Consider the following 18267-nt stretch of genomic DNA (forward strand, 5'->3'; position numbering starts at 1 on the left):
TTGTATCCATTCAGCCAATCTGTGTCTTTTGGTGGGAGCATTTAGTCCATTTACATTTAAGGTAATTATCGATATGTATGTTCTTATTCCCATTTTCTTAATTGTTTTGGGTTCGTTATTGTAGGTCTTCTCCTTCTCTTGTGTTTCTTGCCTAGAGAAGTTCCTTTAGCAGTTGTTGTAAATATGATTTGGTGGTGCTGAACTCTCAGCTTTTGCTTGTCTATAAAGGTTTTAATTTCTCCATCAAATCTGAATGAGATCCTTGCTGGGTAGAGTAATCTTGGCTGCAGGTTTTTCTCCTTCATCACTTTAAATATGTCCTGCCACTCCCTTCTGGCTTGCAGAGTTTCTGCGGAAAGATCAGTTGTTAACCTTATGGGGATTCCCATGTGTGTTATTTGTTGTTTTTCCCTTGCTGCTTTTAATATATTTTCTTTGTATTTAATTTTTGACAGTTTGATTAATATGTGTCTTGGCATATTTCTCCTTGGATTTATCCTGTATGGGACTCTCTGTGCTTCCTGGACTTGATTAACTATTTCCTTTCACATATTAGGGAAGTTTTCAACTATAATCTCTTCAAATATTTTCTCAGTCCCTTTCTTTTTCCCTTCTTCTTCTGGAACCCCTATAATTCGAATGTTGGTGCGTTTAATGTTGTCCCAGAGGTCTCTGAGACTGTCCTCGGTTCTTTTCATTCTTTTTTCTTTATTCTGCTCTGTAGTAGTTATTTCCACTATTTTATCTTCCAGGTCACTTATCCGGTCTTCTGCCTCAGTTATTCTGCTATTGATCTCATCTAGAGTATTTTTAATTTCATTTATTGTGTTGTTCACCTCTGTTTGTTTGCTCTTTAATTCTTCTAGGTCCTTGTTAAATGTTTCTTGCATTTTCTCTATTCTATTTCCAAGATTTTGCTTCATCTTTACTATCATTATTCTGAATTCTTTTTCAGGTAGACTGCCTATTTCCTCTTCATTTGTTAGGTCTGGTGGGTTTTTATCTTGCTCCTTCATCTGCTGTGTGTTTTTCTGTCTTCTCATTTTGCTTATGTTACTGTGTTTGGGGTCTCCTTTTTGCAGACTGCAGGTTCGTAGTTCCCGTTTTTTTTGGTGTCTGTCCCCAGTGGCTAAAGTTGGTTCAGTGGGTTGTGTAGGCTTCCTTGTGGAGGGGACTAGTGCCTGTGTTCTGGTGGATGAGGCTGGATCTTGTCTTTCTGGTGGGCAGGTTCACGTCTAGTGGTGTGTTTTGGGGTGTGTGTAGACTTATTATGATTTTAGGCAGCCTCTCTGCTAATGGGTGGGGTTGTGTCCTGTTTTGCTAGTTGTTTGGTATAAGGTGTCCTGCACTGTAGCTTGCTGGTTGTTGAGTGAAGCTGGGTGTTGGTGTTGAGATGGAGATCTCTGGGAGATTTTCGCCGTTTGATATTATGTGGAGCTGGGAGGTCTCTTGTGGACCAGTGTCCTGAAGTTGGCTCTCCCACCTCAGAGGCACAGCACTGACTCCTGGTTACAGCACCAAGAGCCTTTCATCCACACGGCTCAGAATAAAAGGGAGAAAAAGTAGGAAGGAAGGAAGGAAGGAAGGAGGGAGGGAGGGAGGGAGGGAGGAAAGAAAGAAGATAAAATAAAGTAAGATAAAATAAAATAAAGTTATTAAAATAAAAAATAATTATTAAGAAAAAAAATGTTTTTAAAGAAAAAATAATGGACGGATAGTACCTTAGGAAAAAGGTGGAAGCAAAGCTGTACAGACAAAATCTCACACAGAAGCATACACATACACACTCACAAAAAGAGGAAGAGGGGAAATAATCATAAATCTTGCTCTCAAAGTCCACTTCCTCAGTATGGGATGATTCGTTGTCTATTCATGTATTCCACAGATGCAGGGTACATCAAGTTGATTGTGGAGCTTTAATCCGCTGCTCCTGAGGCTGCTGGGAGAGATTTCCCTTTCTCTTCTTTATTCTCACAGCTCCTGGGGCTCAGCTTTGGATTTGGCCCCGCCTCTGCGTGTAGGTTGGCGGAGGGTGTCTGTTCTTCGCTCATACAGGACGGGGTTAGAGGAGCAGCTGATTCGGGGCCTCTGGCTCACTCAGGCCGGGGTGAGGGAGGGGTACGGATGCTGGGAGAGCCTGTGGCGGCCGAGGCCGGCGTGATGTTGAACCAGCCTGAGGCGTGTCATGCGTTCTCCCGGGGAAGTTGTCCCTGGATCCCGGGACCCTGGCAGTGGCGGGCTGCACAGGCTCCCCGGAAGGGGGGTGTGGATAGTGACCTGTGCTCGCACACAGGCTTCTTGGTGGCGTCAGCAGCAGCCTTAGCGTCTCATGCCCGTCTCTGGGGTCCGCGCTTTTAGCCGCGGCTCTCGCCAGTCTCTGGAGCTCCTTTAAGCAGCGCTCTTAATCCCCTCTTCTCGAGCACCAGGAAACAAAGAGGGAAGAAAAAGTCTCTTGCCTCTTCGGCAGGTCCAGACTTTTCCCCGGACTCCCTCCCGGCTAGCCATGGTGCACTAACCCCCTGCAGGCTGTGTTCATGCCGCCAACCCCAGTCCTCTCCCTGCGATCCGACCGAAGCCCGAGCCTCAACTCCCAGCCCCGCCCGCCCTGGCGGGGGAGCAGACAAGCCTCTTGGGCTGGTGAGTGCTGGTCGGCACCGATCCTCTGTGCGGGAATCTCTCCCCGCTTTGCCCTCCGCACCCCTGTTGCTGTGCTCTCCTCCGCGGCTCCAAAGCTTCCCCTCTCCGCCACCCACAGTCTCCGCCCGCGAAGGGGCTTCCTAGTGTGTGGAAACTTTTCCTCCTTCACAGCTCCCTCCCACTGGTGCAGGTCCCGTCCCTATCCTTTGTCTGTTTATTCTTTTTTCTTTTGCCCTACCCAGGTACGTGGGGAGTTTCTTGTCTTTTGGGAGGTCTGAGGTCTTCTGCCAGTGTTCAGTAGGTGTTCTGTAGGAGTTGTTCCACGTGTAGATGTATTTCTGGTGTATCTGTGGGGAGGAAGGTGATCTCCGCGTCTTACTCTTCCGCCATCTTCCCCTCGTCCCCCGGTAGGCCTATTCTAATATTTATATTCAAAATTACTTCTAGGAATTCATGAAGAATAACAGTCTACGTCAGAATAAGAATTGTTTGAACAATTTTGACCTTTCAGAATACAGACAGATTCTTAGTGATGTGGCTATACGAATATATCATCAGTTCATTATTATAATGGAAAACAACATTCAACCAATAATAGGTAAGAAAAGAATCGATGACCAGGAAATATTTATAATGACACTGAGACCTTAAAAAAATAAATCTGGTGCACGGCATGTGTAATTGCAAAGAACATAATTTTAAAACAAGAAGATTTACTGATGTAAATGTCCACTTTTTAATTCTTTGATTGCTAAAATGATTACATATATAAAAGTACACAGGTCATAGTTTTCTTTCTGTAAGGGGGATCCATCCTGAAGGGAAAGACTTGGGAGAACTGCTGCTACTTATATGGCTAATCCTGGTTCTTAGCCAAGTATTTTTGAAATTCTAAAGCCTTACTCAAATTCTTGTATACTTTCTTCAATTTTCTGAAATTTAAATACTTCAGGCTTTAAGTAGTTCCAGACCGTGGGTTGTCACGCTAACCAGCTCTCTGTCCTGTGAAGTTGAAAGAAGAGGAGCTGTTGCCCTGCTGTAGGTGACGGTCCATCCCCATCCACCCCTTACATCTTGGTGCTCCCCAACCCTCCATTCTTTTACTTCCTCTATCACAGCTATATCCACACTAACTCGTGTGGAAAATGTCCCACCTCCTGAAACAGACACATGAGAGCAGTGGAAATATTCTCTGGGTGTCCCCACTGTGTGTGCAAGGAAATCTTCCTGTTTTTCTCCATAGTGCCAGGCATGCTGGAGTATGAGAGTCTGCAGGGCATTTCCAGCCTGAAGCCCACAGGCTTCCGGAAGCGGTCATCCAGCATAGATGACACGGATGCCTACACGATGACCTCCATCCTGCAGCAGCTGAGCTACTTTTACAGTACCATGTGCCAGAACGGCCTGGACCCTGAGATCGTGAGGCAGGCAGTGAAGCAGCTCTTCTTCTTGATTGGGGCGGTCACCCTGAACAGCCTCTTCCTGCGCAAGGACATGTGCTCTTGCAGAAAAGGGATGCAGATAAGGTAAGACCCATAAAGCACCACTAATCCTGGAGAGGCTGGCCAGAAAGGATGTTCTTAAAGTCCAAGACCACACACTCTGCCCTCCCTCCACAAGAGCTGCACTGCTGGAGGGTGTGCAAGATGACTCTTAGAACCTTGGAAATGTCAGCTATCTGATGCCAGGCCCTCTTCCCATCACTCTACCCCACGCTACCTTGACGGTCTGGCAGAATGTCTTCTACTAAGAACTAGTAATTGTGTATTTTAAATTCTGGCCCTCTGTGGTTATCATATACTCAACCAGTATTTATAGACCACCACTTCTGTGACTAGCACTGCTGGTGGGGGACACAGGAAACAGAGGAAAGGGTGATTTGATCCCTGCCATTGAGAAGCTAAATGATGATTCAAAACCACTGTAATTAAGTCACAAACAAGTGGTGGGGGAAGTGCTTCAGAGAGGAGAGATTATCGTGGACAGAAAAGTTAAAGAAGCCTGAAAACTGTGTGTGAGTGATTAAAAATGGGAGAACATTTCAGGCAGGGGAATGAGTGGGCAAAGGCACAGTGGTAGGACTGCGTGAGGACCCGTCCTCAGGCAGGAGTAAATAGCTCCGTCTAGATGAAGCAGAGGTTTGTGTCGGGAACAACAGGTCCGCAGTAGAGTGGTAAGTTGGACCCAGACTGGGAGGGTCTGGAATGCCAGGCCAAGCACTGGGAGTTCATCCTGCGGACATGGTCATCCAGTTTTGAGGTGTGTTGACTTCTCTTTGTCTCTAAACCAAGGAAACACAGACCATTAGCTATTGTTTGAATTAACACTGTCACATTATTAGAAAGCATATAATATGGGATAGATATTTAAGATTTTTATAATATGTGCAGGGATTTGACACCTATAGGTGATAGGAGAACCTGGGATGGTGATGATGGCAGTGATACAATGAAAAGTGACCCCAAAAATTTATTAAGCCAAGAAATAAACAAGGGGCATCCATTACATCTTTTCAGCATTAGAGGTGGACATCCCTACAAATCATTGTGGCAAATTCTCATGATACCAGGTTGTGGTTTTCAGATATGAGGGAGTATTCAGGAGGACTGGGCTTTTTTTCCTGTTCATTGAAAGAGAAAAGACTTCTGTTTATTTCCCGAGCACTGAGCAGATGCCCTGTAGCCCTCTGAGGTAGGATTCAGGCCTATTTAAAGTAAAGCCATAAACCTCATGAGCCATAAACCTCAGTCTTTGCTAAACAACTCTCATTCCACCAGTAGGTCCCCAAGTTGAGTGAACATCTGTCCCCATAGGTGCTCAGTATTTTCTCCTCTCACCAATTGAAAGTGCTGTTAGAGAAGTACTGACTTTCCAGTGTGTTGGTCTGTGTAAGTAGCACATGCATTTAAGAGGCATTCATTCATTCAGATATTGACTCAGCTCCTGCCGTAAACAAGGCGCACCAGGATTTACAGTGACTTTACCATGACAACACAAGCAACACAATAACAAAACATGAACACAAGTGGAAAATCAAAACTACAGAAAGAAAAACATAAACAGTAGACAGAGTAGCTTGAAAACTGGGTCTGGGCTTTCTGACTGCCAGGAGAAAAAGCCAAATGTCATAGCTCTCTGGTCTCATCTGGCTTGGTGAGGCAGACCGGTTCCTGGGAAGATATAAAGATTTTCCTAGTATGTAATTCTTTTTTGTGCCTAGTCATGAATTGTAAAAATATTATCTCATGTGGAACTTTATCTCACCATCTCCACAATAGCATTTTTGCTGCAAATTCCACTGTGGCTGATTTGCCCAGGGATCTTTGATAAGAACCTAGGTAGGGGTCCTGGAGATGGAGACAGTTCTGTTAGGAACCAGAATAATGTGGCCCAACTACAAACATTGCTTGCTGGCCTGAGGGAATCTGGGGGGAGTACGAAAGGCATTGACTTGGGTCTTGAAGGACAAGTAGGATTTCAGCTGACCCAGAACCAGAGGAATGAACACAGGCCTCAGTGAAGGAAAACTGAGGGCAGGGTATGAACAGCCCCCTTTGAAAGGAGCACCAGGAGTGATGAGAGGACCTAGAAAGATGGGTTAGAAAGACAAAGCAGAATGCCAGCATGAGAAATGCATGCTTTAGTCCCTCAGGAGTGGCAGCCACCACAGATTTTTTTTTTTCTTTTTTCAGAAGGCTTTAAACTATGAATTCAGTTTCTTTAATAGTTGAAGGAATATTCAGGTTATATATTGCATCTTGGATGAGTTTTGGTAGTGTTTGGTTTTCAAGGAATTGGTCCACTTCATCAAAGTTGAGTTTATGTGTGTAGAGCTGTTCAGAATATTCCCTTGTTATTCTTTTAATTTCTGCAGAATTTGTAGTGATATCCCCTCTTCCACTCCTCTGTGGGTCATCTGTGACTTCTCTTTTCCTTGGTCAGGCTTGCTAGAGGTGTATCAGTTTGGTTTCACTGATTTTTGTCTTTTTTTTAATTTAATTGATTTCTGTTACTGTCTTTATGATTTCATTCCTTCTGCCTACTTTGCATTTATTTTTCTCTTCTTCTAGGTTCCTAAAGTAGAAGCCTGGATTATTGGCTCTGAGACCTTTCTTTTCTAACATAAGCATTTAATGCTATACATTTCTTTCTAAGCACTACTTTAACTCTATCACACAAATTTTGATATGTTATATTTTCATTTTTGTTCAGTTCAAAATATTTTCTAATTTCCCTCGAGTCTTACTCTTTGACTGACCCATGGATTATTTAGAAGTGTGTTGTTTAATTTCCAAGTGTTTAGAGACTTTCTTGTTACCTTTCTATTATTGATTTTTAGTTTAATTTCATTGTGCTTGAAGAACATACTTCGTCAGTCAAACTCTTAGAAACAGAAGGTAGAATGGTGGTTGCCTGGGGCTGAGGAGAGAGAGAAAAAGGGAGTTGTTGTTCATTCAATGGATGTACAATTTCAGTTTTACAAAGTGAAAATGTTCTGGGAATCTGTTATACAACATGGTGCATATAGTTAACACTACTATACAATACACTTACAGTAGTTCAGATGGTAATTTTAGGTAATGCATTTTCTACCACAATTTTTAAAAAAATCTCAAGGTACATCCAGGTTAACATATACCACAGATTGTGATATTAGAATTACCAACCATCCCACTTTGCCCGAGACTTTCCCAGGTTTATTTTTAAAATACAAACTTATAAATATTTTGGGACTTCCCTGGCAGTCCAGTGGTTAAGTCTTCACACTCCCATTGTAGGGGGTATGAGTTCGATCCCTGGTAGGAGAACTGCTAAGATCCCACTTGCTGCATGGCATGGCCTAAAAAAAAAAAAAAAAAAAAAAGAAAAGAAAAACTTATAAATATTTTTACATTGAAAAAAACAAACTTTGTATGATTTCAGTTATTTTTAAATTTGTTAATATTTGCTTTTGTGACCCAGGTCTATTTTTGTGAATCTTCTCCATGTAGTGGGTTGAAAATCATGTATATTCTGCTTTTGTTGGGTACAATGTTCTATAAATGTAGCTCAGACCCAGTTTGTTGAGGGCGTTTTTCATTTCTTCTATATCCTTGCTGATTTTCTGTCTATTAGTTCTACTGATTATTGAGAGGAGTGTTGAAGTCTCCAACTATAAGTATGGAGTTGTCTATTTCTTCTTTCAGTCTGTCAGGTTTTGCTTTATGTATTCTGAAGCTCTGTTTTTAGGTGCATACACACTAAGAATTGTTATGTCTTCTTGGTGAGTTAGCCCTCCTGTCGTTATGTGGGATCTCTCTTTGTCCCTCCCTGGTAATTTTCTCTGCTTTGAAGTCTACTTTGTGTGAAAGTCTACTTTTTATTTGGATCAGTGTTTTCATAGTATATTTTTTTCCATCCTTTTACTTTTGACCTATCTGTATCATATCTGAAGTGAGTTTCTTGTAGTCAGCATATATTTCGGTCCAGTTTTTTGTTTTATTTTTTCATCCAGTCTGACAATCTGTGCTTCTTAATTGGGGTTTTTAGACCATTTAAATTTAATGTTATTATTGGTATACTCAGATTTAAGTCTACCATTTTGTTATTTTTTGTTTGTTCCTTCTGGTTTTTATTTCTCTGATTTCCGGTTTCTGTCTTCTTTTGGGTTCTTTGAACATTTTTGGTACCCCTTTTAAATTTTATCTATTTTTTCACTGTATCTGTTTGTATCTTTTTTAATGGCTGCTGTAGTAATTACAGTATACATACTTACCTTTTTCAGTCATTTTAGAATCAGTATCTTATCACATTAAGTGGAATGTAGAAACCTTACCATTACATAGGCCCCTTTCCCCTCTTCGCTTGTTGTCTTATATATTATATCTACATACATCAAAAACTCTGCCAGACAATGTTATAATTTTTGTTTTAAACCATCCAACATATTTTAAAGGACTTAATAGAAGAATGGTCTATTGTATTTACCCAGGTACTTATCATTTCTGTTATTCCTTCATTTCTAATATTTCAAGTCTCATTTTCCCCCCAAATCTCATTTCGATTTCATTTTCCTTTTGCCTGAGGAAATTATTTTAGTAGTCCTTTTAGAGCAGGTTCACTGATGATAAATTCTCTTAGCTTTCTTTCCTCTGAAAATACCTTCATTTCACCTTCATTCCTAAAGTATATTTTTATAGGCTACCAATGTCTGGGTTGACAGTCCTTTCTTTCATCAGTGTAAAAATGTTCCACTTTTTCTGGCTTCCATGGTTTCTGATGAGAAATGCACAGTCATTTGAATTATTATTTCTCTATAAATAATGCATAGTTTTTCTCTGAGTTCCAAGTTGTTTTTTCTTTGTGTTTAGTTTACCACAGTTTGATTATGATGCATCTGGGTGTGGATTTCTTTGGGTTTAGTCTCTTTGAGCTTCTCTGAACTTCTTGACTCTGTAGGTTTGTGGATCTCACCAAATGTGGCATTTTCAGCCATTTCTTCAAATGTTTTGTCTGCATCACACTTTCTCCTTTCCTTCTGGAATTTCAATGACACAAATGTTAGACCTTTCATTATTTTGTTATCCCTAAAGTTCTGTTCTTTGTACTTTTCAGATTGATAGTCTTTATTGATCCCTTGAAGTTCACTGACTCTTTTCTCTGCCATCTATATTCTGCTATTGAGCCTATTCAGTGAGTTCTTTTGTTTCAGTTATTTTTCAGTTGTAAATTTCCATTTTTTTGAAACAGCTTCTGTTTCTTTTCTGAAGCTTTCTATTTTTTCATGTATTTCAAGATAGTTTGTCCTTACTTTTTGGAGCATTTTTGTGATAGCTTCTTTAACGTCTTTATCATATGATTCTAACATCTGTGTCATCTCAGAGTTGATACTATTAATTGCCTTGTTTAATGTGACTTAAGATTTCCCTGGTTTTCGTATGCCAAGTAATTTTGAATTGTATTCTGGACACTTTTTATTATTATATTATGAGACACTGAGTCTTTAAATCCTATGGAGAATGTTGATACTTTTATCTGATAATCAGCTCACTTGGGTTCAGGCTCTGCAGGTTGTGGTTCCTCTGTCAGTTCTGTCTTCAAAGCCTTTGTAATGCTATTTGGTTTTGTCTTTTTTTTTTTTTTTTTTTGCGGTACACAGGCCTCTTACTGTTGTGGCCTCTCCCATTGCGGAGCACAGTCTCCGGACCTGCAGGCTCAGTGGCCATGGCTCACGGGCCCAGCCGCTCCGCGACATGTGGGATCTTCCCGGACCGGGGCACAAACCCCTGTCCCCTGCATTGGCAGGCGGACTCTCTACCACTGCGCCACCAGTGAAGCCCTGGTTTTGTCTTGTGTGTGACACACAGTGGCCAGACTGAAACTTGGGTGGTGTGCCATCCTATAGTTTAGTCCTCAAAGTTTATGTGTGCTCTTGAGGGTCAGATCCATCCCTGGGCTCAGGGGTGTGTCCAAGAATTCATAAATAAATTTAAGGGTCACTTTCCCAAGCTCATCCTCTCCACAGTACCCCTGGTACTTTCCAGATACCTGGGGATCCCCTCTTTGGTCCTCCAGACAGAAAACTGGGGCTTCACTTAACTCACTGTGTGGCGTACTTCCAGCAAATGTCCCCACCTGGGGTCAAGTGGTGAGAGGAAGAGCAAGGAGAGTTCACGCCGTCCTCTTGAGCCACAACTCCTCCAACTGAAGAAAGTTCCCCTCTCTCAGTTTTAGTTTCCTACTGGACCCTGTTGCCACAACCATAGGACTGTTTGGGGCTTGCACATGAGAGAATGAAGAAAAAGAAAGGAAAAGGAGAAAAAAGAAAAACAGAATTTCCACCCTCTCTCAGAGCATTAGGACACCCCTTTCCAGCACCGCGAGCCAGAACTAGAGGGCTCCTCCTGGAGCTCTTTGTTGGCACCCATGCCCACTACTGAGTTTCCGGCTGCTTTGAGTTCAGGCCAATGAATAGCAGAGGGAAAGATACTGGTAAACTCATTGTCAGTTTGGAGATACTTCAAATTCTGGTCTTCTCTCCCAGTCCACCTGCTACTGTTTACTTTTCAGAGTCCTCAAATAGCTGTTCCAGGCATTCCATCCAGGTCTTATAGCTGCATTCAGTGGGAGAAACAAAATGGAGTGCTCGCTCCATCTTACCAAGAACCAGAACTCCAGCACAGAGTTTAGAGTGGGAGGATTAACATGCTCAAAATTCAGTGGATTCCCATTAGGAATCTATTGTAATAAGAACTAGTGGGACAAAATTGACAATGCAAAAAAAGGGGGCATAACCAGTGCAAGAGATGTTACCTCACACTCATTACATCCCTATAGAATACAGTAATTCAGCATTATTGTCCCAATGTTACAACCCATGGGGAGCTGCTAATCTGGAAGGTCAGAGCTGGAACCGACCTTAGAGATCACCTAGTTCAACACTCAATTTTTTTAAACAGCTTCATTGATATATAATTTACATTCCATAGAGTTCACTCATCTAAAGTGTATATTCAGTGGTTTTTGGTATATTTACAGAGTTATGCAGCCATCACCATAATGTAATTTTAGAACAGTTTTATCACTCCAGAAAGAAACCTTACACCCAATAGCAGCCACTCGTATCCCCTACCCAAGTCCCACTGGGGAGTCCCCTCCCCCTCAACCTAACCAACAACAAATATATTTTCTTACTCTATAGATTTGCGTATTCTGGACATTTTTAAAATAAATGGAATCATAAATATGTTGTCTTTTGTGACTGGCTTCTTTCCCTTAGCATAGTGTTTTCATAGCTCCCCCCATGGTAGCATGTGGCAGTACCTCACTCCTTTTTATTGCGGAATAATATCCTATTGTATGGATAGACCACAATTTGTCTATCTATCCATCAACTGGTGGACATTTGGGTTGTTTTCTCTTTTTGGCTATAATGATTAATGGTGCTGTGAACATTTGTGTATGATTTTTTGTGTGGACATGTTTTCAGTTCTCTTTAGTAAGTACCTAGAAGTGGAGTTGCTAGGTCAGAAGGTCGTTTTATGTTTAACATTTTGAGGAACTGCCTAACTGCTTTCCTTAGCAGCTGTACCATTTACATTCCCACTAGCAATGTATGAGTGTTCTCAACACTCTGATTTACCAAGAGAGGTTGAGTAACTCTCCAGGCTCACACAATGGATAGGTGGGATTAAAACTCATGGCTCTTAACTCATAAACCTATGATAATCAGTGACAGAAACAAGAATAAAAACCCCAGTGGACTAAAAGAAAGCCTCTACCAATTGAAAATTTTCTGCCAATTTGGGAAAAGAGATCAAACAATTTTTATACCAATGTAAGTCTTCTCTTCAAATACCACTATGATTTTTTCCTTTAATATATTTTCAAACCTATTATTAAGGGTCCTTTAATAGATTATAAATTATTGTAGTCACTGTCTTTGCTCAGATTTTCTCCAAAGTTTATTGCTGTTATGGCCCCTCACCCTAGACCATCATGATCCTTAGAACCATGGATCGTGAGAGCTGATCATCTGGCCCACCCCCGTCTTGTTACAAATAAAGAAACTGCTGGGCTGTAGTCTTAAGGATCTCAGTGAGCTCTGGTACCATGCTGGGACACACTGGAGGATTCGGCACCCTCCCCTAAAGTGTTCTAAGCAGGTCACCCCTCTTCTCTGCTCCTCTGGCGTTTACTCCAGGTGCAACATCAGCTACTTAGAAGAATGGCTTAAAGATAAGAATTTGCAGAACAGCTTGGCCAGGGAAACCTTGGAAGCTCTCTCTCAGGCAGCCTGGTTGCTTCAGGTCAAGAAGACCACAGACAGCGATGCCAAGGAGATCTACGAACGCTGTACCTCCCTGTCTGCTGTGCAGGTGACCAGGCTTGCTGAGTGTCTCCCTGATCTTCACCCACAGATCATGTAATTGGCATTGCCTTTCCTGGCTTAGCCAGCTGTGGGGTGCATCTGCATCTCTCTGTGCTCTTTGGGGAGCATACGTATCTCCCATGGGCTGCCCTCTTATCTAACGGCATTTATTAAATACTAACTCTAGGCCTTAAAAACATAAAAATGCATATGACACATTCCCTGCCCGGTATACTCACATATGTGTATCTGTGGGGAGAGGGGGTGGGAGCAGGGAAGGAGGCTGGAAATGGGGAATTCTCTTAAGGTCATCTAATTATAGGATGTCCTTGCTGCCTTCTGTGCTGTTCTCAGCTTGTTTTCTCTTTTGGAAAAAAATAACACATGGTTCCTAGAGCCAGATTATAGTCTGAAAGAACCACTTTTGGTTCCCGACTGTTCCCACACCACTGGAACCATTATTTCATGGACAGAGTTGTCCTCTTCTGTGGCCTCAAACCATCTTATGTACTGTTTGCAGATCATAAAGATCCTTAACTCATACACACCTATAGATGACTTCGAGAAAAGAGTGACTCCATCCTTTGTTCGCAAAGTACAGGTGAGATCCTTAAGGATGTGCCTTTTAATTTTTAGTATAAGACAGTGTTGTTTAATTACCATTATAGAAATTCAGGATTAAAGTACATGTACCAAATATACAAAGGAAAGGCACCCAGGAAAAGCAGCAGGAATTCTCCCTGTCAAATTCCCTGTTTTCAGAACCCATTTTCCCCCAGGGTGGGAAGGGAACAAAAACACCAAAACCGTGACTCACATTCTGTGTTCTTCAGCATGTCTTGTTTCTCATCAGTCTTTGAGTATATGCAAGGGAGCAGAGGCTGAATGGAAAGAGAGAACCTGTGTGCCCATTTTTTCTTATTTTAATCCCTGAAGTTTCTTGCCCAATGAACTAGGGCAGCAGTTCTCAAAGTTTGGTTCAAGGGTCCTTGGGGGGGGGGGTGATTCTTGAGATGATTTCAGGGAGTCTGCAAAGTCTGCCTTTTTCCAAATACATACCTGTATGAGGCAGACTTTTCTTCATACATTGCAACCAAAATAACATAGCACTAGAGGTGAATGCAGAAGCAGATACAAGATTCCACCTGTCATATTAAGTCATACATTTGAAAGAGTTACAAAATTATGAAACAATACCACTTCAAACTAGTTTTTTGATTTGTTTTCAAAAATATAGTTTTTCAATAAAAATATGTTAACATGTATTGGGCTTGTTATTTTAATGAATTAATAAATATTTAAAATTATTGTTTTAATTACTAATATGATAGATATCAGTAGTTATAACCACATGCACAAAAGCTGTTTGGCGTCCTTGGTAATTTAAGAGTATAAAGGGGTCCGGAAACCAAAAAGGTTTGCAAACCACTGAACTAAAAAGAAATATTAATGCAATAAAAATTTAATACTGAGCTCCACTCGTGTTTGGTCTTAGAATTATGCCATGAGAATGGTGAGAATAGAAAGTAGATCGATTTATAGTCAGTCCATCCTGTGGGAAATTAACTTCTGAAGTGAAACAGAGCAAGTTGAGTATTGATGAGAGCTGATCTGGAAGACCTGGATAAACCATTTCACCTTGGAGCTGTGCTGTTGAAAAGCCCTTTTGTGTGTTATCTCACATGATTTTGAAAGGAGTTTTTCGCTGGAGATAGAGTTGTTGTGTTTTCCTTGCTCTTGACTTCCAGACAGCCATAAAGCAGAGTGCCCTGGTTTCCTTACTCATTTTTCCTCTGGTTTTCATTTCAGGCTCTCCTCAGTAGCCGAGAGGATTCATCACACCTGATGTTGGATACCAAGTATCTCTTTCAAGTCACATTTCCTTTTACCCCCTCTCCACATGCTCTGGAAATGATCCAGATCCCCAGCAGTTTCAAACTAGGCTTTCTCAATAGATTATAGCAGGAAAAAAGAGAATAAATGCGCTTTTCTTTCAAAAGCTAAATGAAGGTCAGATAGAGGGATGTGGCTTATTAATTGGAACTGGAAATGCTTTGGAATGTGATTTAAGGAAGAAAATAAGAATTCTCCCAAATGGGCCACATCTTCTCTCGCGCGTGGTGATGGTGCTGCCACTGTCATCTTGTAAGAATTAACACACGCCAGCTGAGGTTGGAAAGGCCACTGCTACCTTTGGAATCTCAGCCAGCTTTTACTAGAATTCCTGCAAGTCTCGTATTTTCTGCCAGGTGCCTCTTGTCTAGATCCATTTTGTGACAGCGGTCCACCCAGAGGGAGTGAGACCCAGGGACACAGTTTATCCTAAGTTTTCTAAAGTTCGTGTGAAGCCCAGATACATTTATGAAGCCACAAATGGGTTCTAGGGCTGAGTCTTCCAAATAATCCCATTTGGCCATGGCGGCCTGTCAGAGTCCTCTCACCCCATGCCTGCCTGATGGGGGCAGAGGTGTTTTACCAACTCTTTTTACTAAGAACGCTCCTGCATAAAAAAATATTTATTTCAGGCCCCTCCAATTTTCAAGAGAATATTCAATCTGAAATGAATCATAGAAGTATTTTTATGTATATATCCATTTAAAACTAATATATCAGGGCTTCCCTGGTGGTGCAGTGGTTGAGAATCTGCCTGCCAATGCAGAGGACACGGGTTCGATCCCTGGTCCAGGAAGAGCCCACATGCCGCAGAGCAACTAAGCCTGTGCGCCACGTCTACTGAGCCTGCGCTCTAGTGCCCGTGAGCCACAACTACTGAGCCCGCGTGCCGCAACTACTGAAGCCCACGCGCCTAGAGCCCGTGCTCCACAACGAGAGAAGCCACCACAATGAGAAGCCCACGCACTGCAACAAAGAGTAGCCCCCGCTCACTGCAACTAGAGAAGGCCCGCGCCTAGCAACAAAGACCCAGCACAGCCAAAAATTAAAAAATACAATAAATAAATTTACTAAAAAACCACGAAAACTAATATATCATTCAAGCTTAATTTCCACGCCAGTTTACAATTATTTAATCATCTCGTCCTACAGAAGATTTCTTTAAACTTTATCTGCCAGCATATTTGCCATAATTTTTCATTGTTTAATATCTTTCATACAATAACTTAAAAAAATAAGTTTGAAAAGGCAACATAGTTGATTTTCTCTGTCTTATCAGCATTCAAATCTTAAGATCTCATAAGAATAATTGAAGAATTTTGTCAGTTCCTCCTTTTGAGAAATCTGTTTCCCAAGTTTTGTGGGAACTATTACTTGTTCCCCCCAGGTTTTCTCCTTTCTTCCTTTCAGAGAATAAAACATCATTTGATAAGCACTCCTGGCCTGTGGCCTCTTCTGCATCACCCCAAAGTCACAGGTCATAGCTGTGATTCTGTAACATGGGCATGTATCTTAGGAGTGGAAATAATACATGATTATGAAGCAACATCACCCTACTAGTACGTAATGTCTTTTCATATTACAAATGATTGAATTTAGTTCATTTAGATACATTGTATATGAAGAAATAAGAAGTAGAACTTTGTGACATTTTAATCAAAATAAATTACCAAATGAATTGGGTCAGATTCTTTTAATTGCTAGGAGATTACAGTATTTTTAAGTGCAGAAGTTTTATGCCTTTCTTTAAGGGTCATACTTGAAGATGCTAGAATCTTTATAGATTCATAATATCTCATAAGGGCTTCCCTGGTGGCGCAGTGGTTGAGAGTCCGCCTGCCGATGCGGGGGACACGGGTTCGTGCCCCGGTCCGGGAGGATCCCACATGCCGCGGAGCGGCTGGGCCCATGAGCCGTGGCCGCTGAGCCTGCGCGTCCGGAGCCTGTGCTCCGCAACGGGAGAGGCCACAACAGTGAGAGGCCCGTGTACCGCAAAAAAAAAAAAAGCATCACATAATATCTCATAAAACATATATAAGATTTTTTAGAGAGGAAGTAAATATGCCCTCAGCCCTGGCTCAGGCTCTGTCTGCATGGGGCTCCCAGACTGTGCCAGAATGAGGGGCTACTTGGTGGAGAGCTGGCTGGGTTTTGGTCCACACGGACTGCCTTCTCCATGCCCCTTCCTGGTCTCCCCTATGCCACAAAGAGACCATCACCCTTCCTTTTTGGCACCTGTAACTCAGGGCTCCTGTCTGTCTTACAGCATTTATCCTGGGCTATAAGACAGTAACGCTGGCCATTCCCTCCACTACCCTGTGGGCATCCTGACGTGGCGAGCAGAACTGCAGGGGCAGAGTCCTACTGGAGACGGCAGGGCTCGTGAGGGTTCAGTCCTGGGAAGGAGTAGATCCTGTTTGGAGACGGGGGGACCTGCAGAGCCTGAAAAGTTTATGCATGGAGAAGCAGGCAGGGGAGCCCTCGCCCCACAGTCTTGATCAGCTCTACGAAGCTGAATGTAGCAAGAGTGGCCAAAACAACGAGGTGCTGGTGGGGTGAGGACTGTGAAGAGGCAGGAGCTGCTGATAACCTTCAGTTACAGGTGAATGTCAGGGTTGCTCAGTAAAGTGGAGTCTGAATTTACAGGGGCCAACCCTGCTGAACTCTGCTTCCTGCAAAGGGCAGAGAACTGAGCCCTAGAAACTGGTCAACGGGGGTTCTGAGGGCACCTGGCAGCATGGATGGTCAGAAGGTTCAAGGGGTGAGTGAGTGATGCAAACTGCAGTGCGTGCTTCAGACGTGAACACGGAGCTGCAGGTGGGAAGGAAGGGAGCAGCTGAGCTGTCAAGCCAAGGTAAGGAGATTAGTTAGACGGGATGTAATTGCCTTAGCACTTGGAGCTACAGCTCTAACTTCTCACCGTTCTGCTGGTCGGTTCCATGTGTTGAGTCCCTGGAAGGTATGTATGTGTTAACATTAAATTAGAATACTCAGGCTTCCTTAAATGCTCAGAAAATTGTTCAGGTGTGTGCACACCAAGGTGTTGACTGTGGTCTTTCTGTGTGGTAAAGAGTATGGGTGAGGGGTGGTATGGTAGTTAGTCTGTATGTTCTAATTTTTCCACAATACATATGCGTATCTTTTGAAATAGGTGCTTTGTTTTCAAAATATATTTAGTATTGGCATCAGGGGAAAATTAAGCATATTTACAATTATTTAATCTGTTAAAAATTGACCCACATGGGACTTCCCTGGCAGTCCAGTGGCTAAGACTGCACTCCCACTGCAGGGGACACGGGGTTCGATCCCTGGTTGGGGTAAGATCCCACCTGCCGCTCAGTGTGGCCCCCCAAAAAAGATATTAGAAAAAACTGACCCACGTAACATTTCACATGTTAACGTAAACCTTGGAGTGCAGCTTATGGAATAGACAGAGGTTTCTGACACTAAACATTACATAATTTTAGTTAAGTCTGTGAGATTCATCCATTTACTGCCATATGTATCGGCAGTTTATTCTTTTTTATTACTTAAACATATCACAATTTATGTATCTAGTGTATATTGATGAACATTTGGGTTTTTCCAGTTTGGGGCTATTATGAATAAATCTGCTATGACATTCTTGTTCATGGGGGATTTTTTGAGGATGTAAGTATGCATTTCTGTTGAGTATATATCAAGGAATAGAATTATATGTATGTGTAGCTATAGTAGGTCCTATCAACCAGTTTTCCAATGTGGTTGTACCCATTTATCCTCCCACCAGCAGAGGAGGTCCAGTGCTTTACATTCTCACCCACGTTTCACATCATCAGTCTTTTTTACTGTTAGGTATTCTGGTGGGTAAGTGGTGGATTCACGGTGTGGTTTTAACTTGCGTTTCT

General features: G+C 42.2%; 1 protein-coding gene across 1 annotated transcript in view; it reads left to right on the plus strand.

The window, feature by feature from the left end:
* MYO5C (myosin VC) overlaps positions 1 to 14577 on the plus strand; it is a 99667-nt gene extending 85090 nt beyond the window's left edge. Inside the window, exons 35-39 of the mRNA XM_060003748.1 lie at positions 3085 to 3235; positions 3881 to 4163; positions 12320 to 12494; positions 13008 to 13088; positions 14297 to 14577. Of these exons, the coding sequence (XP_059859731.1) occupies positions 3085 to 3235; positions 3881 to 4163; positions 12320 to 12494; positions 13008 to 13088; positions 14297 to 14449 (843 nt within the window). The 3' untranslated portion in view covers positions 14450 to 14577. The remainder of the gene's footprint in view (positions 1 to 3084; positions 3236 to 3880; positions 4164 to 12319; positions 12495 to 13007; positions 13089 to 14296) is intronic.
* The last annotated feature ends 3690 nt before the right edge of the window (positions 14578 to 18267 follow it).

Source organism: Delphinus delphis, chromosome 2 (genome assembly GCF_949987515.2).
Source record: "Delphinus delphis chromosome 2, mDelDel1.2, whole genome shotgun sequence".
Taxonomy (NCBI): domain Eukaryota; kingdom Metazoa; phylum Chordata; class Mammalia; order Artiodactyla; family Delphinidae; genus Delphinus; species Delphinus delphis.